This window comes from Sus scrofa, chromosome 3 (genome assembly GCF_054392235.1).
Source record: "Sus scrofa isolate SSC_HxYL_T2T_F1_AM1 chromosome 3, Sscrofa_HxYL_maternal_Yorkshire_Landrace_v2.0, whole genome shotgun sequence".
NCBI lineage: Eukaryota > Metazoa > Chordata > Mammalia > Artiodactyla > Suidae > Sus > Sus scrofa.
Genome location: NC_139385.1, coordinates 9,479,534 through 9,498,899, shown reverse-complemented (window position 1 = coordinate 9,498,899; position 19,366 = coordinate 9,479,534). Strand labels below are relative to the sequence as shown.

The 19,366-nt window shown below is 56.8% G+C and overlaps 1 protein-coding gene across 16 annotated transcripts in view; it reads right to left on the bottom strand.

Moving 5' to 3' along the window:
- CUX1 (cut like homeobox 1) overlaps positions 1 to 19,366 on the bottom strand; it is a 352,709-nt gene that overhangs the window by 67,241 nt on the left and 266,102 nt on the right. For 4 of the 16 annotated variants that reach the window (XM_021086267.2, XM_085016718.1, XM_021086265.2 and 1 more), the window contains exons 11-16: positions 16,494 to 16,682; positions 7,526 to 7,584; positions 4,749 to 4,797; positions 3,681 to 3,777; positions 2,035 to 2,706; positions 843 to 908 (exon numbers count right to left, since the gene is read on the bottom strand). In XM_021086267.2, the coding sequence (XP_020941926.2) occupies positions 843 to 908; positions 2,035 to 2,706; positions 3,681 to 3,777; positions 4,749 to 4,797; positions 7,526 to 7,584; positions 16,494 to 16,682 (1,132 nt within the window). The remainder of the gene's footprint in view (positions 1 to 842; positions 909 to 2,034; positions 2,707 to 3,680; positions 3,778 to 4,748; positions 4,798 to 7,525; positions 7,585 to 16,493; positions 16,683 to 19,366) is intronic. The other 12 variants (XM_085016720.1, XM_085016721.1, XM_085016717.1 and 9 more) reach the window with 5 other exon arrangements.

The window sequence follows — 19,366 nt, the reverse complement described above, 5'->3', positions numbered from 1 at the left end:
GAGGGGGCAAAGGGTTGAGGCTGCTTCGCCATCGTTTGGAAGTACAAGAGGAAGAGGCTGAGGGCTTAAGTTAAAAATTTCGGGTCTCTAATCACATCCTGTCTTTTTAAAATTTATGAACAAGGAGAGAAGCCAGCGGACACTTCTAAAGGACAGGGATTCAGTCTCTGGGTGGCATGGTGATGCTCTGCTGGGCAGCCACACATACAGACGCACTGGAGCAACCGGGGCCCCGGGGGGCTGGCCCCAGTCCTTCCCGGAAGCCGTCCGCATGCTCTACTTCGTCACTGCCTTACTCAAGACAAACCGCCACATTAAGCCATTTAAATTCGAGCCGGCCACCAGGCCGAAACCCCATTAAAGATGAGACTCCGAGAAGTGCAGTGGGGGCCGGCTCGCCGGTTCCATCAGGAACCTGTCCGCTCGGTAGCACCGTCCACGGATTTCAGAGCTCAGGGGGGATCAAGGAAGCAGCAGTATCTCATCTGACTCAGTTGCCTGATTTTGCTCAGAGCAACAAATGTTATTCTTGCGCCTGCTTCTGAGAAAACGAGGAAAGGCATAATGTGAATCTGAAGGGGGTTGGGGTTTGCACTTTGGGGGCTCATTCTTAGTGGTGCCGCCCCTGTGCACCTCTCTTGCGCTCGGTAGAGCGCGGGCAGCTCAGGAGGCAGGGGCCGTGCGTACTCGAACCCGTGCTTTGTTTTATACTTACTAGCTCTGTTTTTCCATCAGGTTCCAGGCCAGAATCACACTGTACAGTTTTAACCCAAATACACAGCTAAGGACATGCTGCTTCCTAGGTTACTAACTGCAAAGAAAAACACCTGCCTGCAACATACCTTCAGACCCATTTCTTCGTTTCGGTACTTCCTGAAATAGTCTGTTCAGGCTCTGGCCTGGATTCTCTGTTGAAAAACAAGTGTGGTAAGAACAAAACAATCAGGGGGATGGTGGTGTTGACGATATGGGCTGCGTGACATGAAATCTGAGCCGCCTGGCACTACAGAGAGGGCTCAGGGCTCCCTGCGCCCCTGGGGAGTTGCGAGAAACTTCTGAGAGGCCCTGCCCTGGCTGACCGGCTTGCGGAGGCCGAGGCCCTGCTGCCCAAGGACACCGGGCAGGCCTAAGAGGCGGCCTCCGGCCCTGACGCCGTGAGGGTCAAACGGAGGAAGCTCTGCCGCCCACCAGCCCCGGAGCGAAGCTCACATGAGTCATCCAGAGACAGTCAATTTCAGCGGACACGGCCGTAAAAGGCTCGATGTCCCGGGTGACGCCGTGTGAGGCGCCTCCCTTCTCGGCTGGAATCTGAATTTCGGGGTGTTTCGATGCGTCTGAGAAGACTCCCTTTCTCTGTCACTGCTGACTGGGCAGAAGGAGCCCCTGTCTTTAAAGAGGAACGGAGTCCCTGCAGTTGGGGATGGGGTGGACTGGGCCGGGGTTTATGGAGGGCGGGTAGGAAGGGTGTTTTAATCACACTTTCTTGTATTTCACTCGAGGCAGGTATGTTTCGCTCGTGATGCTACCCAACTCGCTATCCGGAGGTCAGCTTGGGGCAGGGGGCGAGCTGACAGGGGACAGGCCCCCTCTTGTGCGGAGGGGAGAGGAGGGCGGGCAGGGTCGGTTTGCTCTCCCCGCGGAGCCGGTGCAGTGTGAGGACCGGGCCCGGCCGGGGCTGCTGCCCTGGGGCTGGGCGGTACCCACGGGCCCCTCCCCACGTGAGGCCAGCACCCAAAGGCGAAAGGGCCGCTAGATGCGAAATGGGGCAGGATGACGCCCGGGGGGGTCCTTCCCTCGGACTCGGTACGCGGTATGGAAACACCGCATCTGCTACGGGTGAGGTGCTGCGTCTTGGAGGCCAGACTCGCAAGGCTCAGGCCCGCCGCCCCTTGGGCTCCGGAAGTGGCAGGACTGAGAGCGTCATGCCCGACGCGGTGTGCAAATGTCTGGACACACACGCAGACACACTCAGGCACACACAGCTCCGGGACGGGCTCGCGCGCGCGTGGGCGCCGGCCCACGCCAGCCTCTCACCTCTTTGTCTGCCTTGGATGCTGCGAAGAGCCAGGATGTTCTGCTCGTCCGAGAGGAACTGCTTCATCTTGTGGAAGGGCTCCTTGCCGCGAACCGTCAGTTTATTCCAGGGCTTGGGCCGGGCCAGAATCTCGCTCACGGACCCTTGAGACAGTCCCAAGACGTAATGTCCGAAAATGCGCTGTCCGATATTGTGCTTGATCAGCTGCTCTTTCACCTGCCGGGCGATTTCTGCAGTGTCTATCTCCTCGCCCTCGGAGACGCTCCCAGCACTTTCTGATTGGCTGGGAGATGGGGCCATGCCATTTACATCTGGGCTTTGTTGTAATGGACTTTGGGAAGATATGGAGTTTGTGCTGTATGGACCTGTTGAAAAAATCATGCTTGTGCTTCCTGCTTCCTGCATGGCCTTGGAGTAGAAGGACTGCATTAGCTGTCGTTGGAGGAGAGAGTTTAGTGCAAATTTTCCCGTAGAAGCCAGGGGTAGGCTGGGGCTTGCCAGGGCTGAGCTGAAAAAGTCTTGCGTTAACCCCGCTGGTGAGAACTGGTGTGTACCATTAGTATTGGAAGCCTGCTCCCCCGTGTTTCGGGGCAACTGAGAAGGAGGGGAGGCCGGCAAAGGTCCAGGACGCCGACTCTCAGGCTGGTCTTTCCCTTTTCTCCTGGCTGACCCTACAAGGAAGGGCAAACATAATGCATTATGGGGGATTCAAAAGGGAAAAAAAAACCAAGACCAAGATGCAAAGTTTGCCCCGCAAAAGGGAAAAAAAAAAAGTGCAGATTTTCCAAGGGCCAATGAGGTGGGTTGGTTTGTTTTTCGATTGAATTTTTTAATTAGCCAAACGAGGCCCCCCGAAACAAGCAACATGCATTTCATGTTTGCACCTTTCTTGTACGTTGCAGCCTGGAGAGTTCCCCTTGACATAGATTCAAACTCCTAACGTGACAAGGAGCCGGTACCACACACAGTAAAGAGTCGGCAGGTCGCGGGCCTCTCATCGGGCCGCTCGCATTCGAGCTCTAACCAGAAGGGCCCCACCTGAGGAGCAGCAAACACTGACATTTTGGGACCAACGGATCCTCACACCACTTGCTCTGAGGCGAATGCACCGCACCGAGTCCACTCGATCGAAGGCGCGCACATTTTAACAATGAAATATCATCGGAGCCCGCGACACTCTTAAACGCTTTACCAGCTGCCAAAACCCGAAGCAGTCAGTGACGCCACCACTTTGGGACGAGCAAAGAAAGGCTAAGGATGGGGGAGGCGTTCCCAAGGAAAACCTGACAAAGGAAGAAAAGCTCCACTGAGCCGGGAAGGGCAGCCCCGGAAGCACCACGGGAGAGCCGCACACTAGGAAGACGCCAGGAAGCCACTGTCCGCGCCCTCCTGGGCTTGCCCGCCGCCGCCGCTGCCTCGCGGCCCTGCCTGCCCTCCGCAGACGCCCTGCGGCCACGCCGCGCGCCGCGCCTGGACCGTCTCCGAGCGGGAGGGGGAGTGAGGAGGCCACGGAGACCGACCCTCCTTGGTCAAGGTGCTCATGGCCCGGTGACGCCCGCCATGCATCGGCCCAGACTCACGGTTCGCCTTCCTCTTCCTCGGCCCCGGGAGGGCCGAGCACGGGTGCGAGACCCTGTGAACCTACCGCTCAGGTCGCTGTTGGAGATGCGCAGGGCGGCGTTCTCGGACTGCAGCGAGCGGTTCTTCTCCAGCAGCAGCACCTCCAGGGGCCTGGATGCGTCCTAGACGAGGCAGAGCGGGCTCACTGTGGGGCCGGCCACCCCCCCGCCCCCGGGGCCCCCGGACCCCACGGCCCCCGCTCCGACCCCTGGAGGATGCTCTGCACACGCGGAGAGCACTCGAGCTCCTCTTTGAAGCAGCTCAGTTCAGCTGAAGGCATCTGCCCCTCTCTAGGCTCACGCAGCTTCCCAAGAGCGCGTCATTCTCTAGTCTGTCCCCAGATCCGAGCATCTAGAACTACGCTTTGTGTGGGGATGGGACAGGCTGTGGCACCCCAAAACCTGTTGGGGAGCCCCTACACAGGGGACCTTTTGGGGTGCCAGCCACCAAGAGTCGGCTGCCTTCTGGACCACAGAGGCCGGATTCCATGTGATGAGTGAATACTTTAAGTGGCCACGGGGTTACTGTGTGCTACTGTCACCTTGCCCCTCTTCCTCGTCCACGCGAGGCAGTGAACAATGAAAGCTCTAGGCAGGTCCATTTGGGGCTGATCTTTTACACAAGCCGAAATTGGTGGTGGTGGTGTCTTTTCTGGCCATCCCGCAGCACCTGGAGTTCCCAGACCAGGGGTCAGGTCCAAGCCGCAATTGTGACCTACTCCGCATCTGCAGCAATGCTGGATCCTTTAACCCGCTGTGCTGGGCCGGGGATGGAACCTACGTCCCCGGTGCTGCAGAGATGCTGCCAATCCTGTTGCACCACAGCGGGAACTCCTGAACTTGTTTTAATCCACGTTCTCAGGACCCGCCCAAGTTAAAACTCTTTAATTCCACGTGAACTCAGTTCCCAAATTGAAACACACATACTTCCCTCTTCCTGCCCCTTTTAAATGAAAGCTAATTTGCCTGAACTTGGTTAAGTATTTTTGAGGAGTTACTCGTCAGCTGGGAGGGAGGGTAGCAGAGAAACCTCACCACCGCGAAGCAGCGCCGAGGGCGCTCACTTGCACGTAGGGCAAAGCGAAAGCACGTACCTGCGTCCCAGCTCCTTCGGAGGGTGCGAACTCCATGGATTTCAGGATGCTGCGGGGGACAAGACAGAGCGGTTACCTCCTGCTCGGACCTTTGCGGGCGGCCCCCCAAAAGAGCAGTCACGTCCCAGTTTCCTGCTCTCCAGGAACGGAGGAGCTGACAACTTGAACGACTTCCCTGGCAGCCTGATCATCTGATAGCGGCTCTGGAATCACTATTCAGCTAGCAGTTGGCCAGCAAAAGTTTCTTGCCCAGCATGTAAATCACTCCATATGGAGTCACACCAGGTCTGTTCCGAGTATAATTTTAAAGTGAAGTTGAACGCAGACATAACATTGCCGGGAGTGGAATGTATTTGTAAAACTGAGAGGGACTGCAAGGCTGTGACGAGGAAGCCCGGGGCGGGGGTGCGGGGGGAGGACCCTATGCCCCTGGCCACTGCCCCTCACGTGCGCTGGGCAGCTGGCGCGCTGGGGTCCAGGGGGACGGGCCGAGAGCGAGGTCCCACAGCTGGACGGCTCAAACGCGGAGCTTCTCTGCGGCTCGGGCTGGGGAAGGAGCCGCCTCCAAGGTGTGGGAGCAAGGCTCGCTTCTCCTTTGTTCTCCTTATCATGGAAACCGCTCTGCTCTCCACCTGTTTCGACAAGTCCGAGAGCTGACTGAGCGCGGGCGCTCAGGACTGCTGTCTGCAGCCTTCCGCACGCAGGGACAGCCCTTTCCTTCTGTGGGTCCATGTGGCCCCAAGGAGCCGGGGTGCTCCCCTCACCCTCGAGGTGGGAAGGTGAGATGAGGGCAGCTTCCAGCCTGGGCACTGGGCCACCTGTGCTCTCCCAGCCGTGACTCCAGCCTCGGCTCTTCCTCAGGCTGCATGGTGGTGACGCGCAGAGAGGGGCGCGTGTAGAAACTTCGCCCACGGCCCCAGAGACCCCTCTTTGCCTCGGCCACCGGGAGGTTCCGTAAGGCGCCCGCCACTGCTCTTAGCTTCCCTGCGCTCGTGGTTTCGTGCTGGCCTCTGTCCTTTAAACTAGCAAAACGGGAACAAGGAGGAGCTGTTGAGGGTGAACCTCATAATTGTGTTTTATGACGAGTGTCTGAGAACAATAACTGGGCCGCATTGCAGCAGCCAGGAGAGAAGAGGCGAGCAGTCTGGATGAGCTTGTCTTTTCTTAGTGGCTGTCACGTTGTCCGCCGCTACCTTCCCGCGTGAGAGCGTCTTTAGGGTCAAGTAAGGAAGGACTTAGTGCCTTTATAAGTTTATACTAAAAACGTCAGTGGCTCTTCATTGACTCAACAAACTGACTGCCAGCTGATTCCACTGGCGCCCAGAATCACCTGCAGGGTTCCTGCGGGTCAGGAGTGGCTCAGCATCTAGGAAGGGCCTTGAAGAAGCAAGACGCTTTACAGCCCCCTGGGGTGGGGTGGAGGGAGCCTGGGATTTACGCTGCCGCTCAGGGTACGCTGGGTCCTTAACCTACTGAGCGAGGCCAGGGATCGAACCCAGGTGCTCGTGGATACCAGGCAGGTTCTTAACCTGCTGAGTCATGACAGGAACTCCACATTTTTTTCTTCTGAGGGGGAAGAAGAGGGCAGGGATGGGGAGGCGGGTACAGAAGTAAAAACTACACCCTCTACGTTGGAAACGAGGAGGGGGAAAGGACAGGGCTCTTAGAGGTGGCACCTGCAGAGTCTAGGGGTTGTCTAGGAGGCGCTGCCAGAGGCCGTGTGCCCCTGGGGGTACGGGAGTGAGGGGAGCCCCAGGAAGGCTACTGCTGGGGCGGTGAGAAGGTCCAAGAGGCCTTCCAATGGGCTATTTTAACGAACCCGAGGGAATGGATTTAAGGATCCAGAAAACAGCATGGTGAGTGGGTGTAGGCTTATTTTAAAAGGAGAAATTAAAAATGTCACCGAGAGAGAAAAGAGCTGATGGCTGAGCAGGAAGGAGTAGGAAGGAAGGGGCCAGGGTGGAGGGGTCTCCTGGAGGGACCGGAGGGAGAAGCCAAGACCAGGGCAGCAATTTCGAGGAGACGGCGGAAGCCGCGGGTGTCTGTCACCTCCGCCAGGCTGAAGGGTCGGGCACGGCAGGGGCGGAGGAGCCCGGGCCACGGGTGTCGCGGGAGGGAGTCTGAGGCCGGACGGTCAGGCTGGGCAGTGGGCATGAGCGTGAGGGGCGACGAGCGTTCGCGGCTGCCTCTGGGGTGGAGGTGGGGAGAGAAAGTGCCGGAGTCCAGGGGGCCCGGCAGGTGTGACGCCCCGAGTACTTTTTCAACTGGAAAACATCTTCTTGCTCTGTTCTTCTGTTTGGGGAACTTAACGCTAAAAAATAAGCTCATATTTTGTATTTCCTATCACGGCAGCACCTCCCCTGATTCTACGCCTATCAGCAATTTTTTCTTTTTCTTTTGAGGGTCGCACCCGCAGCACGTGGACGTTCCCAGTCCAAGCGTTGATGCGGAGCTGCAGCCGCAGGCCTACACTACAGCCACGGCCACGCCAGATCCTTAACCCGCTGAGGGAGGCCAGGGATCAAACCCACATCCTCATGGACACCAGTCGGCTTCTTAACCTGCTGAGCCGCAGCGGGAACTCCCTATCAGCATTTTCTATGCACAGAGTTTTATAAGAAGTCCAAAGAACTCAGGCACGAGCCTGAGTGCCAACACCTGCCACGGTGGGTAGCCTGGGACGTGGCCCAGCGGTGGAGTGTCAGCCAAGGGCTGGCAGCGTTTCCTTTCCCCCAGGAGCCCCGGCTGGTGAACCGAGCTGGTGTCTCCACACTTACTTGAGCTCTTTCTTCACCTCTTCATAGTCAGCCTGTCCTTTGAGCTTTTCTTCCAGTTGCTGAAAACAGAGAGGAACTTTATTAGCAGTCGAGTCTGAAACAGGCTGATGGGCTTTGCTGTGGGCTGTATGTTGTGTCCCCCCAAATCTGAGTGTGGAGATCCAAACCCCAAGGGGAGGATGGCTTTAGCAGGTGGAGCCTTTGGGAGGTGATGAGCTCATGAGGGTGGGGCCTCAGGAGTGGAAGCGGTGCCTTAAAAGAGACCCCAGGGAGCTCCCTCGCTGTTCCCGCAGTGTGAGGGATCCTTCGCCCACTGAGTGAGGCCAGGGGCCAAACCCACATCCTCATGGACACGAGTCAGGTTCTTAACCCACTGAGCCACAGTGGGAACTCCCTACTAGCAATTTTTAGGCACCGAGTTTTATAGAAAGTCCAAAGACGGCTGTCTGTGAGTCGGGAACGGGCCTCGCAGACTCCCAGTCTGCTGGGGCCATGATCTTGGACTTGCAGCCTCAGAACCGTGAGAAACGAGTGTCTGCTGCTTTGGCCGCCTGGTCTAGGGTCACAGCCACCCAAGAGGCTAAGACACTGACCACGTTCCCTGTAAAGCATCCAGCGTCCCCGAGGGAGCCCACACACACACACACACACACACACACAGAGGCGACAACTGTGGCGTTGTCCCTTGTCCTTCGTTCATCGGCCTGGTGTTAGGCGGGCACAGGAGCGTGTCCGCGTGTAACATAAAAACCATGAGAGCAGAAGGAAGAAGCTTTACCAAGTGGAACACTGAAACACCGAAAAGGCCATTTTGATGGTATCCCACGGAAGGGCAAGGAGGACGAAGAGAGGGCATCTGAGAAGCAGGACGCGGCTTTTCACAAGCTACGCGGGGCCCAGCTGATGTGCCTGGTTCTCTGTCCGCGCCTTTGCCGCGACCCTGCTGACAAGAGCTACAGCCCCTGTGTCGCTGAGGTCTGCATCAGCTGGGCACCAGGAAACGTGTCCGTGCTTCTGGACGGAGCCCCAGATGTGGGGGATTTAGGAGTGGGGGCCGGCGTGCTCGGAGGTCAGGGGTTTCTCTGACAGATAGTCCTGCAGGAAGGGCCCACACAGGCGTGCTGGCCGGGGGGCCTCGGCTGGCACAGCTGACCCCTGGCCCCAGAATACCCTTCAGAGCCAAGGCCCTTGGACGAGGCCCAGGGGCCTAGGGGCGTGGCCACCTTTCCCAGGTACGGCGATGCTCCGATGTGCTCCCTTCAACTCCTTGAGCCCACCGGGTGCTCAGGTGGCTGGTTTTGCCCGAGCCCTGCTGGGCCATCTTGCCAGGAAGAGCCTGTGGTGTAGGGTGGTGGGCAGAGGGTGCGTCCTTCTGCTTTCGGCTTAATTTGTTTCTTTCCCATCACCCTCCCTCCAACCAAAGGAGCTCTCCGTGGGAGATAAGGCAGCTTGACATAAAACACCAGGTCCCAGCCAGCGGGGGTTCCTGGCCATTTAACATCCTTCCAAGCCTGGGGTGAACAAATTCCAGTCCTGGAATCAACAGCCCCTTCCCGTCTACACGGCTTCCAGTCTCCTTTTGAGGCTCTTCTTGACCAGCCACATCTATGGTCACAGTTTAAAGCCGACTGAGAACATTCTGGAGTTTGGGGAGAAGATTTCCACCTGCCCACCAGCCCTGATGCTCACCTGAATCCCGCGCTGCCTGCAGTTTTAAGAACTTGGGTGTTCAGTAAACTCAACTCATCTAGCTCATCTTTTCCTGCTGCCTCTGCTGGTGGGTTCTTGCGCAGGCAGGAATTGCTCTGCCCAAGTTCCTTTTAAAGCCCTCTTGCCAACTTTATGTCTTAGAATGGCTTCTTGTCACAATCAACGGGGCAGTGGGCACTCGCTTTCCGACAAAAGATGCTCAGAAGGCGCTCATGGAAAAGTGATTATTTCACTCTCTTCACTCTGGCTGAAGCAAGAGTGGGAAGCGTTGCTGGACCGCCGCCCTCACAAGCCTGCCCAGTGCCGCCGGGATGCAACGCGCCTTCAGACCGTGGGACTCAGTGACGCTGGACGCAGAGCACACGGTCACGTTCAGAGCACAGGAGACAGACAGGAAGAAGGGCAGACACGGAGCGCTTCTGAACCTGGCCCAGCCTGGAACCCGAGTCGGCTCTGTCACTCACATCGGTGAGAGGGGAACGGGGTGATGACCTCCAAGGGTTGAGTGAAGGGGCACAAGGCAAGGAGCCGGTGCAGAGGCGGGCACAGCAGGGCACTGCCAGGCCCTGGTGCGGGCTTCCTGAGCATACGGCTGCAGGCCTTCTCTGCTGATCTGTGATTGGCCCCATCAGAAGGTTTTAGGAATAGAATCTGTTTCATTTGGTCAGATACGAGCTTTTGCCGAGAACGAAACAGCTTCCACTGAAATTTCTGCCGCCTTCCTGGTAGACCCAGGATGGCATCTGCAAACCTCTATAACGTGTCTGCTTTTCCAGGTCACCTGGACGAGGGCCTGGAGGGGCTGCCTCAGAGGGCCCGTCCCACCAAGCTCTCCTTCCAAACGACCCCGTGAGTGATGGCGGGACGGGGCGGGAGGCACGCGGCATGGGGCCCAACACTGGGACAAGCGCCCTCTGCTCCAGGAACCCCTGGTTCCAGAGGGGCCTGACCAACAAGGGCAGCAGGTGCTCCAGGCTGCCGTTCTCCCTGGAGACTCTGCCCTCAGCTTCCCTACAGCTCCTTGAGCTGCGGGCCAGACTCTACATCCGACAACACCATCTTATTTAGTCATCGCAGCACATCTGCAGAGCATCCGTCTGTCCATCCAGAGAAAGAACGAGCACCAGGCTCTGGGCCGCAGGCTGTGGCACAGCTGAGGCCACCTGGGCTGCCGGGAGCAGGTGCCAGAGGCAGTGAAGCCCTGGGGGGCAGGGGTCTGACACACTGGGGCCAAGTTCTGGCTCTGCCACTTTGCCGCAGGGTGACTCTGGGCAAGACACCTCACTTCTGGAAGCCTCAGTCTCCTCATCTGTAAAACGGGGATAATGGCACACATGGGACGGTGCTTTCATGAGGACCAAATGAAATACGATCACCCCCTGTACCCACGGGGCGTGCGTTCCAGGACCCCGTGGTACCAAATCCGCGGATGCTCTAGTCCCGTATACAGAATGGGGAGGGCCGGGCGGCCCTCGGGACCGTGGGCGGGGAACCTGCAGATCCAGGGGCCAAGGGCTGTACTAAGTGCTTAGCGAGGCGCCTGCACACGCAGACACTCCGTGACGGCGGCTACGTTAGGACTGTAGTTAGCGCGACGTTGTCCCTGCTGGGTGATCCTGAAGATGACGAAATTGTTTCTGAGGACACTGCGGTTCTGAATCCAGGGGCTCCACGTCCCCACCCGCCACCTCCCGGCATCCCTGCTTCTGCGGCAGATCCACGGAGGTGGGGGCCAGATGCCCGGGGCACCTCTGGCTGGTAGAGGCGGATGGCGGGAAAGGCAGCTCCACAGCCACCGCCGTGAACGCCGAGTGTGCGAGGCGGGTCGTCTTCCTGAAGAGGCACTTCTGTAAGGGGACACATGCGGGCCTTAGACAGAGAGGCGAGGCGAGGTCACACTGGCTGAGCGTGGCCCTGAGCGATGCACGGAGCCTGTCAGGCCTCACGCCCCTCGTCTGGGACACGGGGAGAGGCAGAACGAGGGTCTTCACGAGGGCAGGCTGCCAGCGCCCCTCAAACACGCGTGTTTCATGTACAGGCCCCGTATGTTTAATGCGTCATTCCGAAACTTAGTAGCTGCTCATCAAATGGTTCTCGGATTGCTAGAAGAATCATCTATATAAAGTTCTGGAAATCCTGGCTAAGACTCAAATAATGAGGTAATTTAATTTCAAATGCAAAGTATTTTGGTGTGCAGCAAATTAAGCACTACATTTATAAAAGATATCTGTCTTAGTCAAGTTATAACACTTGAGGCCTTGGGCTACCTACGGAAGGGCCCCCTGGCACAGAGACTACTGCACAGACCTTGAAAGATCTCGTCTTCCGGTCTGCGCAGTGAGGGGTCAAGGCAGCAACTTCTTTGCCACGTGACAAACGGAGCCAGAGAGGTGACCGCATTGCAGCTTGCAGATGGCTCCATCATCTTCCTCCAGGATGGCAGGAACCAGGCTTTCAGCAGTGCTGTCTGAAGACTCACAGGTCAGGTTCAGGGCGTCGGTGTGTGACCCCTCTCCCTGATGGGGACCCCTGGGCAGAGGGGCCACCAGTCAGAGTGACCCTGACTGGGCTCTCTGATCCAGGTTGACACTGACTCCCGGGGGCTGGAACTCTGCAGCGGGCACCTGCTGTGCCCCGGAACAGGGACCCCCTCTGGTCTCGTGGTTCCTCGGCCAGAGGTGGCATTTACATAAATCCAGCGTCTACTGCTGCTGGGCCTGGGGGAGGAGCCCAGGGAGGCCCCGGGAGGAGGGGGGTGCTGTGCACATACCACAGGGGTGCTGAGAATGTGACAAAAAGGGGAGACCCTCCTGGGCCAGAGGAGGGCTGGGGGAGGGTGACCATGACGTTGGAAGGGTTGCTGCCAGCTGGAGAATGTGGCTCTGGATGGAGAAGGAGGAGGCCCCGCGTGGCGACCCTCCACTTCCAGCTCCCCCAGGCTGTGAGGCAAGTGTGACCCAGCCACAGGGCGTACGGGAGCCAATTCGTGGGGGTGCAGTGCCCTCACATACCAGGAGGACCCCGGCTCTGTTTCAGCCACCTGGACGCTGCGTGGCTGGCGAAGCGTGCCCCAAGCTGGGGACTGTCTGCAGGTGAACACCCAGATTTACTCATCCCGCGACCAGAGGTGCGTGTAGATGCCCACGGCAAGAAAGCTACAGCATTTCCAGGGACCTGCAGGTTTACAGCCACTTCACAGGGACCCACTCGTGATGTCAGTCCCGATGCGGCCTCAAGGCCTCTGGCACGAAGCCCCTGGCTTTTTTCCCTCTGGGGCATCCGCATGGCTGCTTCTCTGGCTTGGGGCCACCTTGACTCCTCCTCCCCACTGAAGGCTCACCCCTTCCTCTCCTTAAATCTGTGCTCACAGTGCCTTCAAGATGCAGCCAGGACCAGGCTCTGGGAGGCTTGCCCCCCGACTCCTGGGCTCTCTGACCTAACGCCTCCCCTGTGCCAGCCAGGTGGCCGGGTGCTGGGCTGGGACATGCACGGGCGACTCCTCCACAGCCACAGGCTGGACGGCCGGCCTGGCCTCTCCTCACTTCAGCGACTTCCTCCCCAGGACAGCGATCGTCATGACGCCCCCTGCTGGCGAGCATCACATGGGACGTGGATGTCAGAGCTTCTTGCCCTGAACCGGGGATGATGCCCATTAAAACGAGGTCAAGGGCAGCCCCGGTGCAGAGTAAACGCCCGGTCGGTGAGGGAACTTGCGTAACCAAAGGGGCAGCGTCCAGAATTGAAGCAGCTGAATGAGCGTGGAGAAGTAGCTGTTGGTCTTTTTTCCTGTCCCCACCCAAGCGACACGGTGCGCTCCAGAGGCTCAAAAGGGTCCCTCAGAACCTTGAGAGTGGCGTGAGGGGTGTGGAAGATTGAGGAGGCTTGAGCGGTTTGGAAAAAAGCCCCCACGTGATTCTAACACACGTGCCCATCAACCTAGCAAGCATCTGTAAAAAATATAATTTCTGATCTTTAAAGCATCTGTAGACAATATAATGTCTCCCTAGGGGTGAGGGGCATTCTCTTGGTGAGCCCTTCTTGCAAACACCTGCTTTAAATCAGAGCTCCTGATGGCATTATTTCTGCGTGGCAGCGAGTACGCTGGAGGCGACGGCCGCAGTACGCTGCCTCCGTCCTGAGGTGTTTCCACAGAAGACCCTAGAACATCGTTATCAGGAACAGCAGCCTTGTCAAGGCACTTGGGTTATTTCATTAGTTACAAACACAGAATCATCCTTGACAAGTGACACTGGGCTGGAGTACTTGTCAGAGCAGTACTGAGTCCGTTCCAACGTCTGTTTGAAGGTCACTGGATGCACCCCTGTATGTGGACAGTGACGGTGAACTTGGCTTGTCAGAGTGGCACACGGGGAGAGAGGCTGGTAAACATCCGACTGGCAATTTATCCTCAGGAGTATAAACCAGTTATGTAGGGAAGAAGTATTCGCTGCAGAGAGAGGGAGCGTTTCAAGGTGCTCCAGAAAGCGAACCAGTCAGTCCCCAGACAGGTCCTGTTCTCGAGTGTACCCCGGTGTCCCGGCCGAGAAGACCTCAGCGAGCTTAAGACTAAAAAGACTCAATCATCTCGAGACTCCATCCTTGAGACCAGAGCCTCCTCCCTGAGCGACTGTCCTCAAGTACATTAGCCTTTATCTCAAGGCCATGGTCAGTGTCCATGGCGACACCACGCATCAAGCCCAGAGATGAGAGGCAGCTGGAGGCTGCAGCATCCCCCGCCAGCCATCCGGACGCGAGCCCCGTGCAGCGTGTCCCAGGGTCCCCAGAGCTGGACAACAGCGTCCAAGAAGGAAAAGACTTGGGGGTGGGGGAGGGATCGGGAGGCTCAGGGGCAGGGCTTCCAGCCGCTCCCGAGGGGCCACCGTGGCTGGACCGAGACCCCAGCGCAAAAGCATCAGGTCGCCAATCTGACAGGTCTCATTCATAAAATATTTTCCTAATAATTCTTCTGCGGCTTCGTTTAGATTTGAGACTATAAATTACACACGTTAGAGAAAAAAAGCTCTGGGAAGTATCTCATTCAATTAACCTGATTCCTTTGGGTGAGGGAGGCAGACGCGCTCGTCTGGGGCCGGCTGATGCCCTCTGCGTGCGGGTCGGGTATCAGGGAGATTCGCACTCCTGGCGACAAGGGGTTAAGATAATTAAAACCCGAGAAGTCTTGTTACTAGAGGATGTGTTTTGATTATTAGATCAGATGAAGATAAGGGAGTCATAATTTTGGGAGAAGTATTGCCGAATTGTTTCATTAACTTCACAGTATTAAAGAATTCCCCCAAGATACGGGTGAAGAACATTAATTTGTGAAACTGCGTTTCATTTTTGGTGAAGGCAAACATTAAACCCTTAACTGACTTTGAAGCAATTGCTGTATAATAAAAACTGTAAGGTCTATAGCCTCCCTCCCAGTCAAATGTATAATACGTTCCCGTCGCACCCTCTAACTGTAACAGAGGAGGGGAAGGCACATTATCTAACGGCAGCGCCACTCCTGGGGTCAGAGCCGGCGATCACACGAGAACATGACATTTAATCCCGAAATAAAAAGTGAGCACGGTCCTCGCTGGGCAGGCCGAGGAGCCAACAAGAAACACTGCAGCGACAAACGCCCGTGGATGCCGCTGTGACCAGGTCGCAGCCACCTCCCCCCTCGCCAGACCGTCTCCTCCAAGGGGCCCCGGCACCCGGCAGGTGCGGCTTTGCTCAAGAGGCAAAGAAGAGTTTAGTGGGGGTGTGCAGTGGGTGCACCGGCCCAGTGAGGTCAGGCCAGCGAGTGGCTGGGAGGACAGAACTGCTGGAGGCTTAGTTCTGCGTCAGAAACATGGTCACGCGTGCCGGGTGGCCAGGCAGTGGGCGGGTGGGGGGGAAAATCTCAATTTAAAAAAAAAAAGCAGAATGGGCCCACCCACATTCTAGAATTACTTTAGGCAAGAAAAAGTTTTCCTGTTATTTTTGCAACTAACTCTGATCCACTTTCTTTAGCGCACGGGACTATAACTGGCAGTTGGTCACTGACTCATTCACGCTGGCCTCACGCGGGCGCCAAGCGGGGGCGGGGCCTGGTGGGCAGAGTTGGGGGGGATGTAGAGCAGGAGCCCACGCTCTCGCCCTCCCCGTCCTGTCTCTTCATCTTCACGGAAGATACCACCAAGGCGCCCTTTCTGGTGCTGACGCGTGAATCTAGGTCTGTCTTCAAAGTGTGCGTACTTCAACAGATTGGAAATACCTTAAATAAAGTGCAATTTAAAAAATACAATGTAAAAGGTTCTGGGTTCTGAATTTGGGACACAGCTTTACGAGGAGCCCCACGAGGCTCTAGCTTTTGCCTAGATTGTTGATGACTCCATCTGGGAGGTAAGAGGCTGATGGTGGCGGCTCCGGGTGCTAAAGCCACACCACGCTTGGGGCCCTGGTGTCTGGCACAGGCTGGAGGGTCACAAACTGTCCCCTCGGGGAGGGGGGGAGCAGAGTCCACAGGGCTTGATGCAGGCGTGCCCTCGGGAAACTCTTGGCTTTCATCGTGTGTGGGACCAGGGAGGCTGCAGTTTCGGGGTGCTGGGTCCTCCTGCCTGCAGCCTCCTCTGAGAGCCAGGAGGCCAGCAGAGCTGGACTAACACGTCTACAGACGGCCTGCACCCTGACAGGGCTCCAGCCCATGCAGGTGAGGACACAAAACCCCTGGGTCCAGCACTGAGGGCCTCCGAGTCCTCAGGCGGCCTGGTGGCTGTGGGCACTGAGGCTGGGGGATTTCTACCGTGGGCTGCACACAAGGACGGCCAACCAGCAGGGACGTGCCACCAGGGCAAGGGCTGAAGGGAAGGGGTCAAAGCCCATCCCACCTCGCTGCCTTGGGCTCCAGGACTCTGCTTCACTGCCTCACAGAGGTCAAGGCTCCCACGTCTGCTGTCAATTAGGACTAGTGTCCTCCAAGCAAGAGCCCGGGAGCTCCCACGTGACATGTCCAGGGGAGCTCGGGCCTCCTTACACTGCCTCATTAGAGGGAAAGACTCTGGTTGGGCTGAGCTCAACTGAGTCCGCCACACTTCTGCCCTTCAAGGAGAAGGAATGTTTAAGCATCACCTCTGCAGACAGCAAAAATGAGATACACCACGTGTGCAACGGCCACAGCGGGGCAAACGGGGTGGCTTCGGAGGCGAGGCTGGTCTCTGTCGTTATCCTGGGGGCCCGAGCGCCCCTTCGAAGAGCCCTGTGCCCCCCACCCCTCCGCGCGCGCCCTTACTTTGAGGGTGCTGTTCTTGGCGCTCAGCTGCTGCTCGAGCTGGGAGATCTGGCTGGCCGAGTTCTCCCGCAGCTTGGTGAGGCTGGCCTGGAGTCGCTGCACGTCCTCCACCAGCTGGGCGATCTCCCGCTCTTTGGCCGCCAGCTCAACTTCCAGGCTGGAGCGGGTCAGCACCTCTATGGCCTGCTCCTGCGGAGGAGAGAGGAGATGACAAAACTGCAGCGGCTGCGGACGGGCGCTAGGGGTGAGGATGCCGGCAGCGGGGAGGATGCGGGGGCTGTGACGTCACCGCCGCCCCCGCTCGGACTGGACCCGCCCAGCGCCCTCCCAGCACCACCTTCCCATCTGCGTGGGGAGCTGCCGCCTGCCGTTCCATAGGCGTCTCCTGAGCGTCCACCGGGTCCCAGGCACAGAGCAGGGAACACAAGGGGAGGGGTCCCTGTCCTCACTGAGCTGGGTCCAGGCCAGTGGGATGGGGCAGGGGGGTGTGATGCCTTCAATATGTTTATCAGCAGCACAAAGGCTGTCAGATGGCGCTAAGCGCCACAGAAAAACTATATGCCTTGGGGTTCCTGTCATGGCACAGCTGAAACGACTCCGACTAGGAACCAGGGGGTTTCGGGTTCGATCCCTGGCCTCTCTCAGTGGGTTAAGGATCGAGCATTGCGGTGAGCTTCAGTGTAGGTCGCAGATACGACTCAGATCTGCCGTTGCTGTGGCTGTGGTGTAGGCTCTGATTGGACCCCTAGCCTGGGAGCCTCCATATGCTGAGGGTGCAGCCCTAAAAAGCAAAACAAACAAACAAACAAACAAAAACTACATGCCTTGATCTGGCCTAAACTGGGGCGGGAAAAGGGTAGCTGTGGCCCCCCCTTGGCAGGTGCAGCCATATCACTCACGGTGTGCCTGTCATAGGGCTCTCACATCTGGGGACAGTCAGCCAGCAGGGGAATAATTTTTCCTATCTCTCTCTCAGGAAATTGAAGGCCTTTGCCGTTTAAGAATGTGAAAACTATGGCAGTACCTCAGAAAACTAAACATAGAACTACCATATGACCCAACAACCACAGTCTTGGGCATATATCTGGAGAAAACTTTCCTTGAAAAAGACACATGCACCCACACGTTCATTGCAGCACTATTCACAATAGTCAAGACATGGAAACAATCTAAATGTCCATCGACAGATGACTGGATTAAGAAGATGTGGTACACATACACAATGGAATACTACTTGGCCATAAAAAAGAACGAAATAATGCCATCTGCAGCAACATGGATGGAACTAGAGACTCATACTAAGTGATATGAGTCAGAAAGAGAAAGACAAATACCATATGATATCACTTATATCTGGAATCTAATATAAGGCACAAATGAACCTTTCCACAGAAAAGAAACACACGGACTTGGAGAACAGACTTGGGGTTGCCAAGGGAGAGGGGAAGGGAGTGGGAGGGATGGGGAATTTGGGGTTAATAGTTGCAAACTATTGCCTTTGGCATGGATAAGCAATGAGATCCTGCTGTGTAGCACTGGGAACTATATCTAGTCACTTATGATGGAGCATGATAATGTGAGAAAGAATATATAAACCAGCTATAATGGAAAAAAATTAAAATCATAAAAAAAAAAATAGAATGTGAAGTTTTGTGTGCAAAGTGAGTCCTTTCTGTGTTTTCACCCGCCCCTGGCCCCAGAGCCCCAGCAAGCATCTTGCTGTGAGCTTATTAAAGAGGCACGTGCGGTCCACACCACCTCTGCTGTGACCGTGCTCCCTGGGCAGTGCCAGTGCACAGACTGCTGCCAATCCATATGAGACAAGCACAGAAGTGGAGAGTAAGTGGTTAGACACTTTTATAGCCATCCGCTTTGGGGGCATTTTTATTGTCTTTGTAAAATGATAAATCTGCAACAGATTGGAAATTGAAAAAAAAAAAAAAAAAAAAAAGCTGTCCCTCACTGCAGAGCATTTGGGAAGTGCCACCCTAGATGACGCTGGCCAGAACTGAGGTCAGGAGCCAAGGGACGGTGGACACGCCCTCCCAGTCGTGGGGACAGTGAGGAGGGCACGTGGAGGGGGTCCTGAGAGGGGAGAGGAGGGTGTGGGTGGGCTGGTGGATCTTTTTGGAAGAAGTGGGGTTCCATCTCAGGGCAGGGACGCCACAGGTGGGCACAACAAGGGTGGCGGTGGGCAGGGAGCAGGGCACAAGGAAGGGGTGACCGCTTGGGAGGGCAGCCGGAGGGGCCTGGACTCAGGGAGACATGATGGAAGTGATGTCTAGGGAGGGTGGCCTCATGGCGATTTCAGTATTTTATTTTCATTTATTTATTCTTTTTAAAGGCCACATCTGTGGCATATGGCGGTTCCCAGGCTAGGGGGTGAATCGAAGCTGCAGCTGCTGGCCTACACCACAGCCACAGCCACAGCCACGCAGGATCTGCTCTGCATTTGTGAACTACGTTCAGCTTGCAGCAAGGCCAGACCCTTAACCCACCAAGGGAGGCCAGGGATTGAACCCGCATCCTCACGGACACTATGTCAGGTTCTTTAACCCGCTGAACCACAACGGGAACTCCCTCATGATGATTTAGGCCAAGCCATGGTCTCTAATTTCATTTATTTATCAGTCTTCCAGTCTGAGGGATGGCAGTCATGAAAACCGTTTTAAGTGCTCTTGGGGAAGCATCCGTAAAACAATCCAAAAGTGATCTGGGCTTTTCTGCAGGCAAGTGCACGTCACCCCAACTCGGACAAGGGGTTCGGGTGACCTGTCAAAACAGCAGCTCTCAGCGCAGCCCTGCACCCAGGCTGGGGACTGGGGCACAGGCAGTCCCAGAGGGATGTCTGCTCAGCTCCTGGGGTCCAGCCT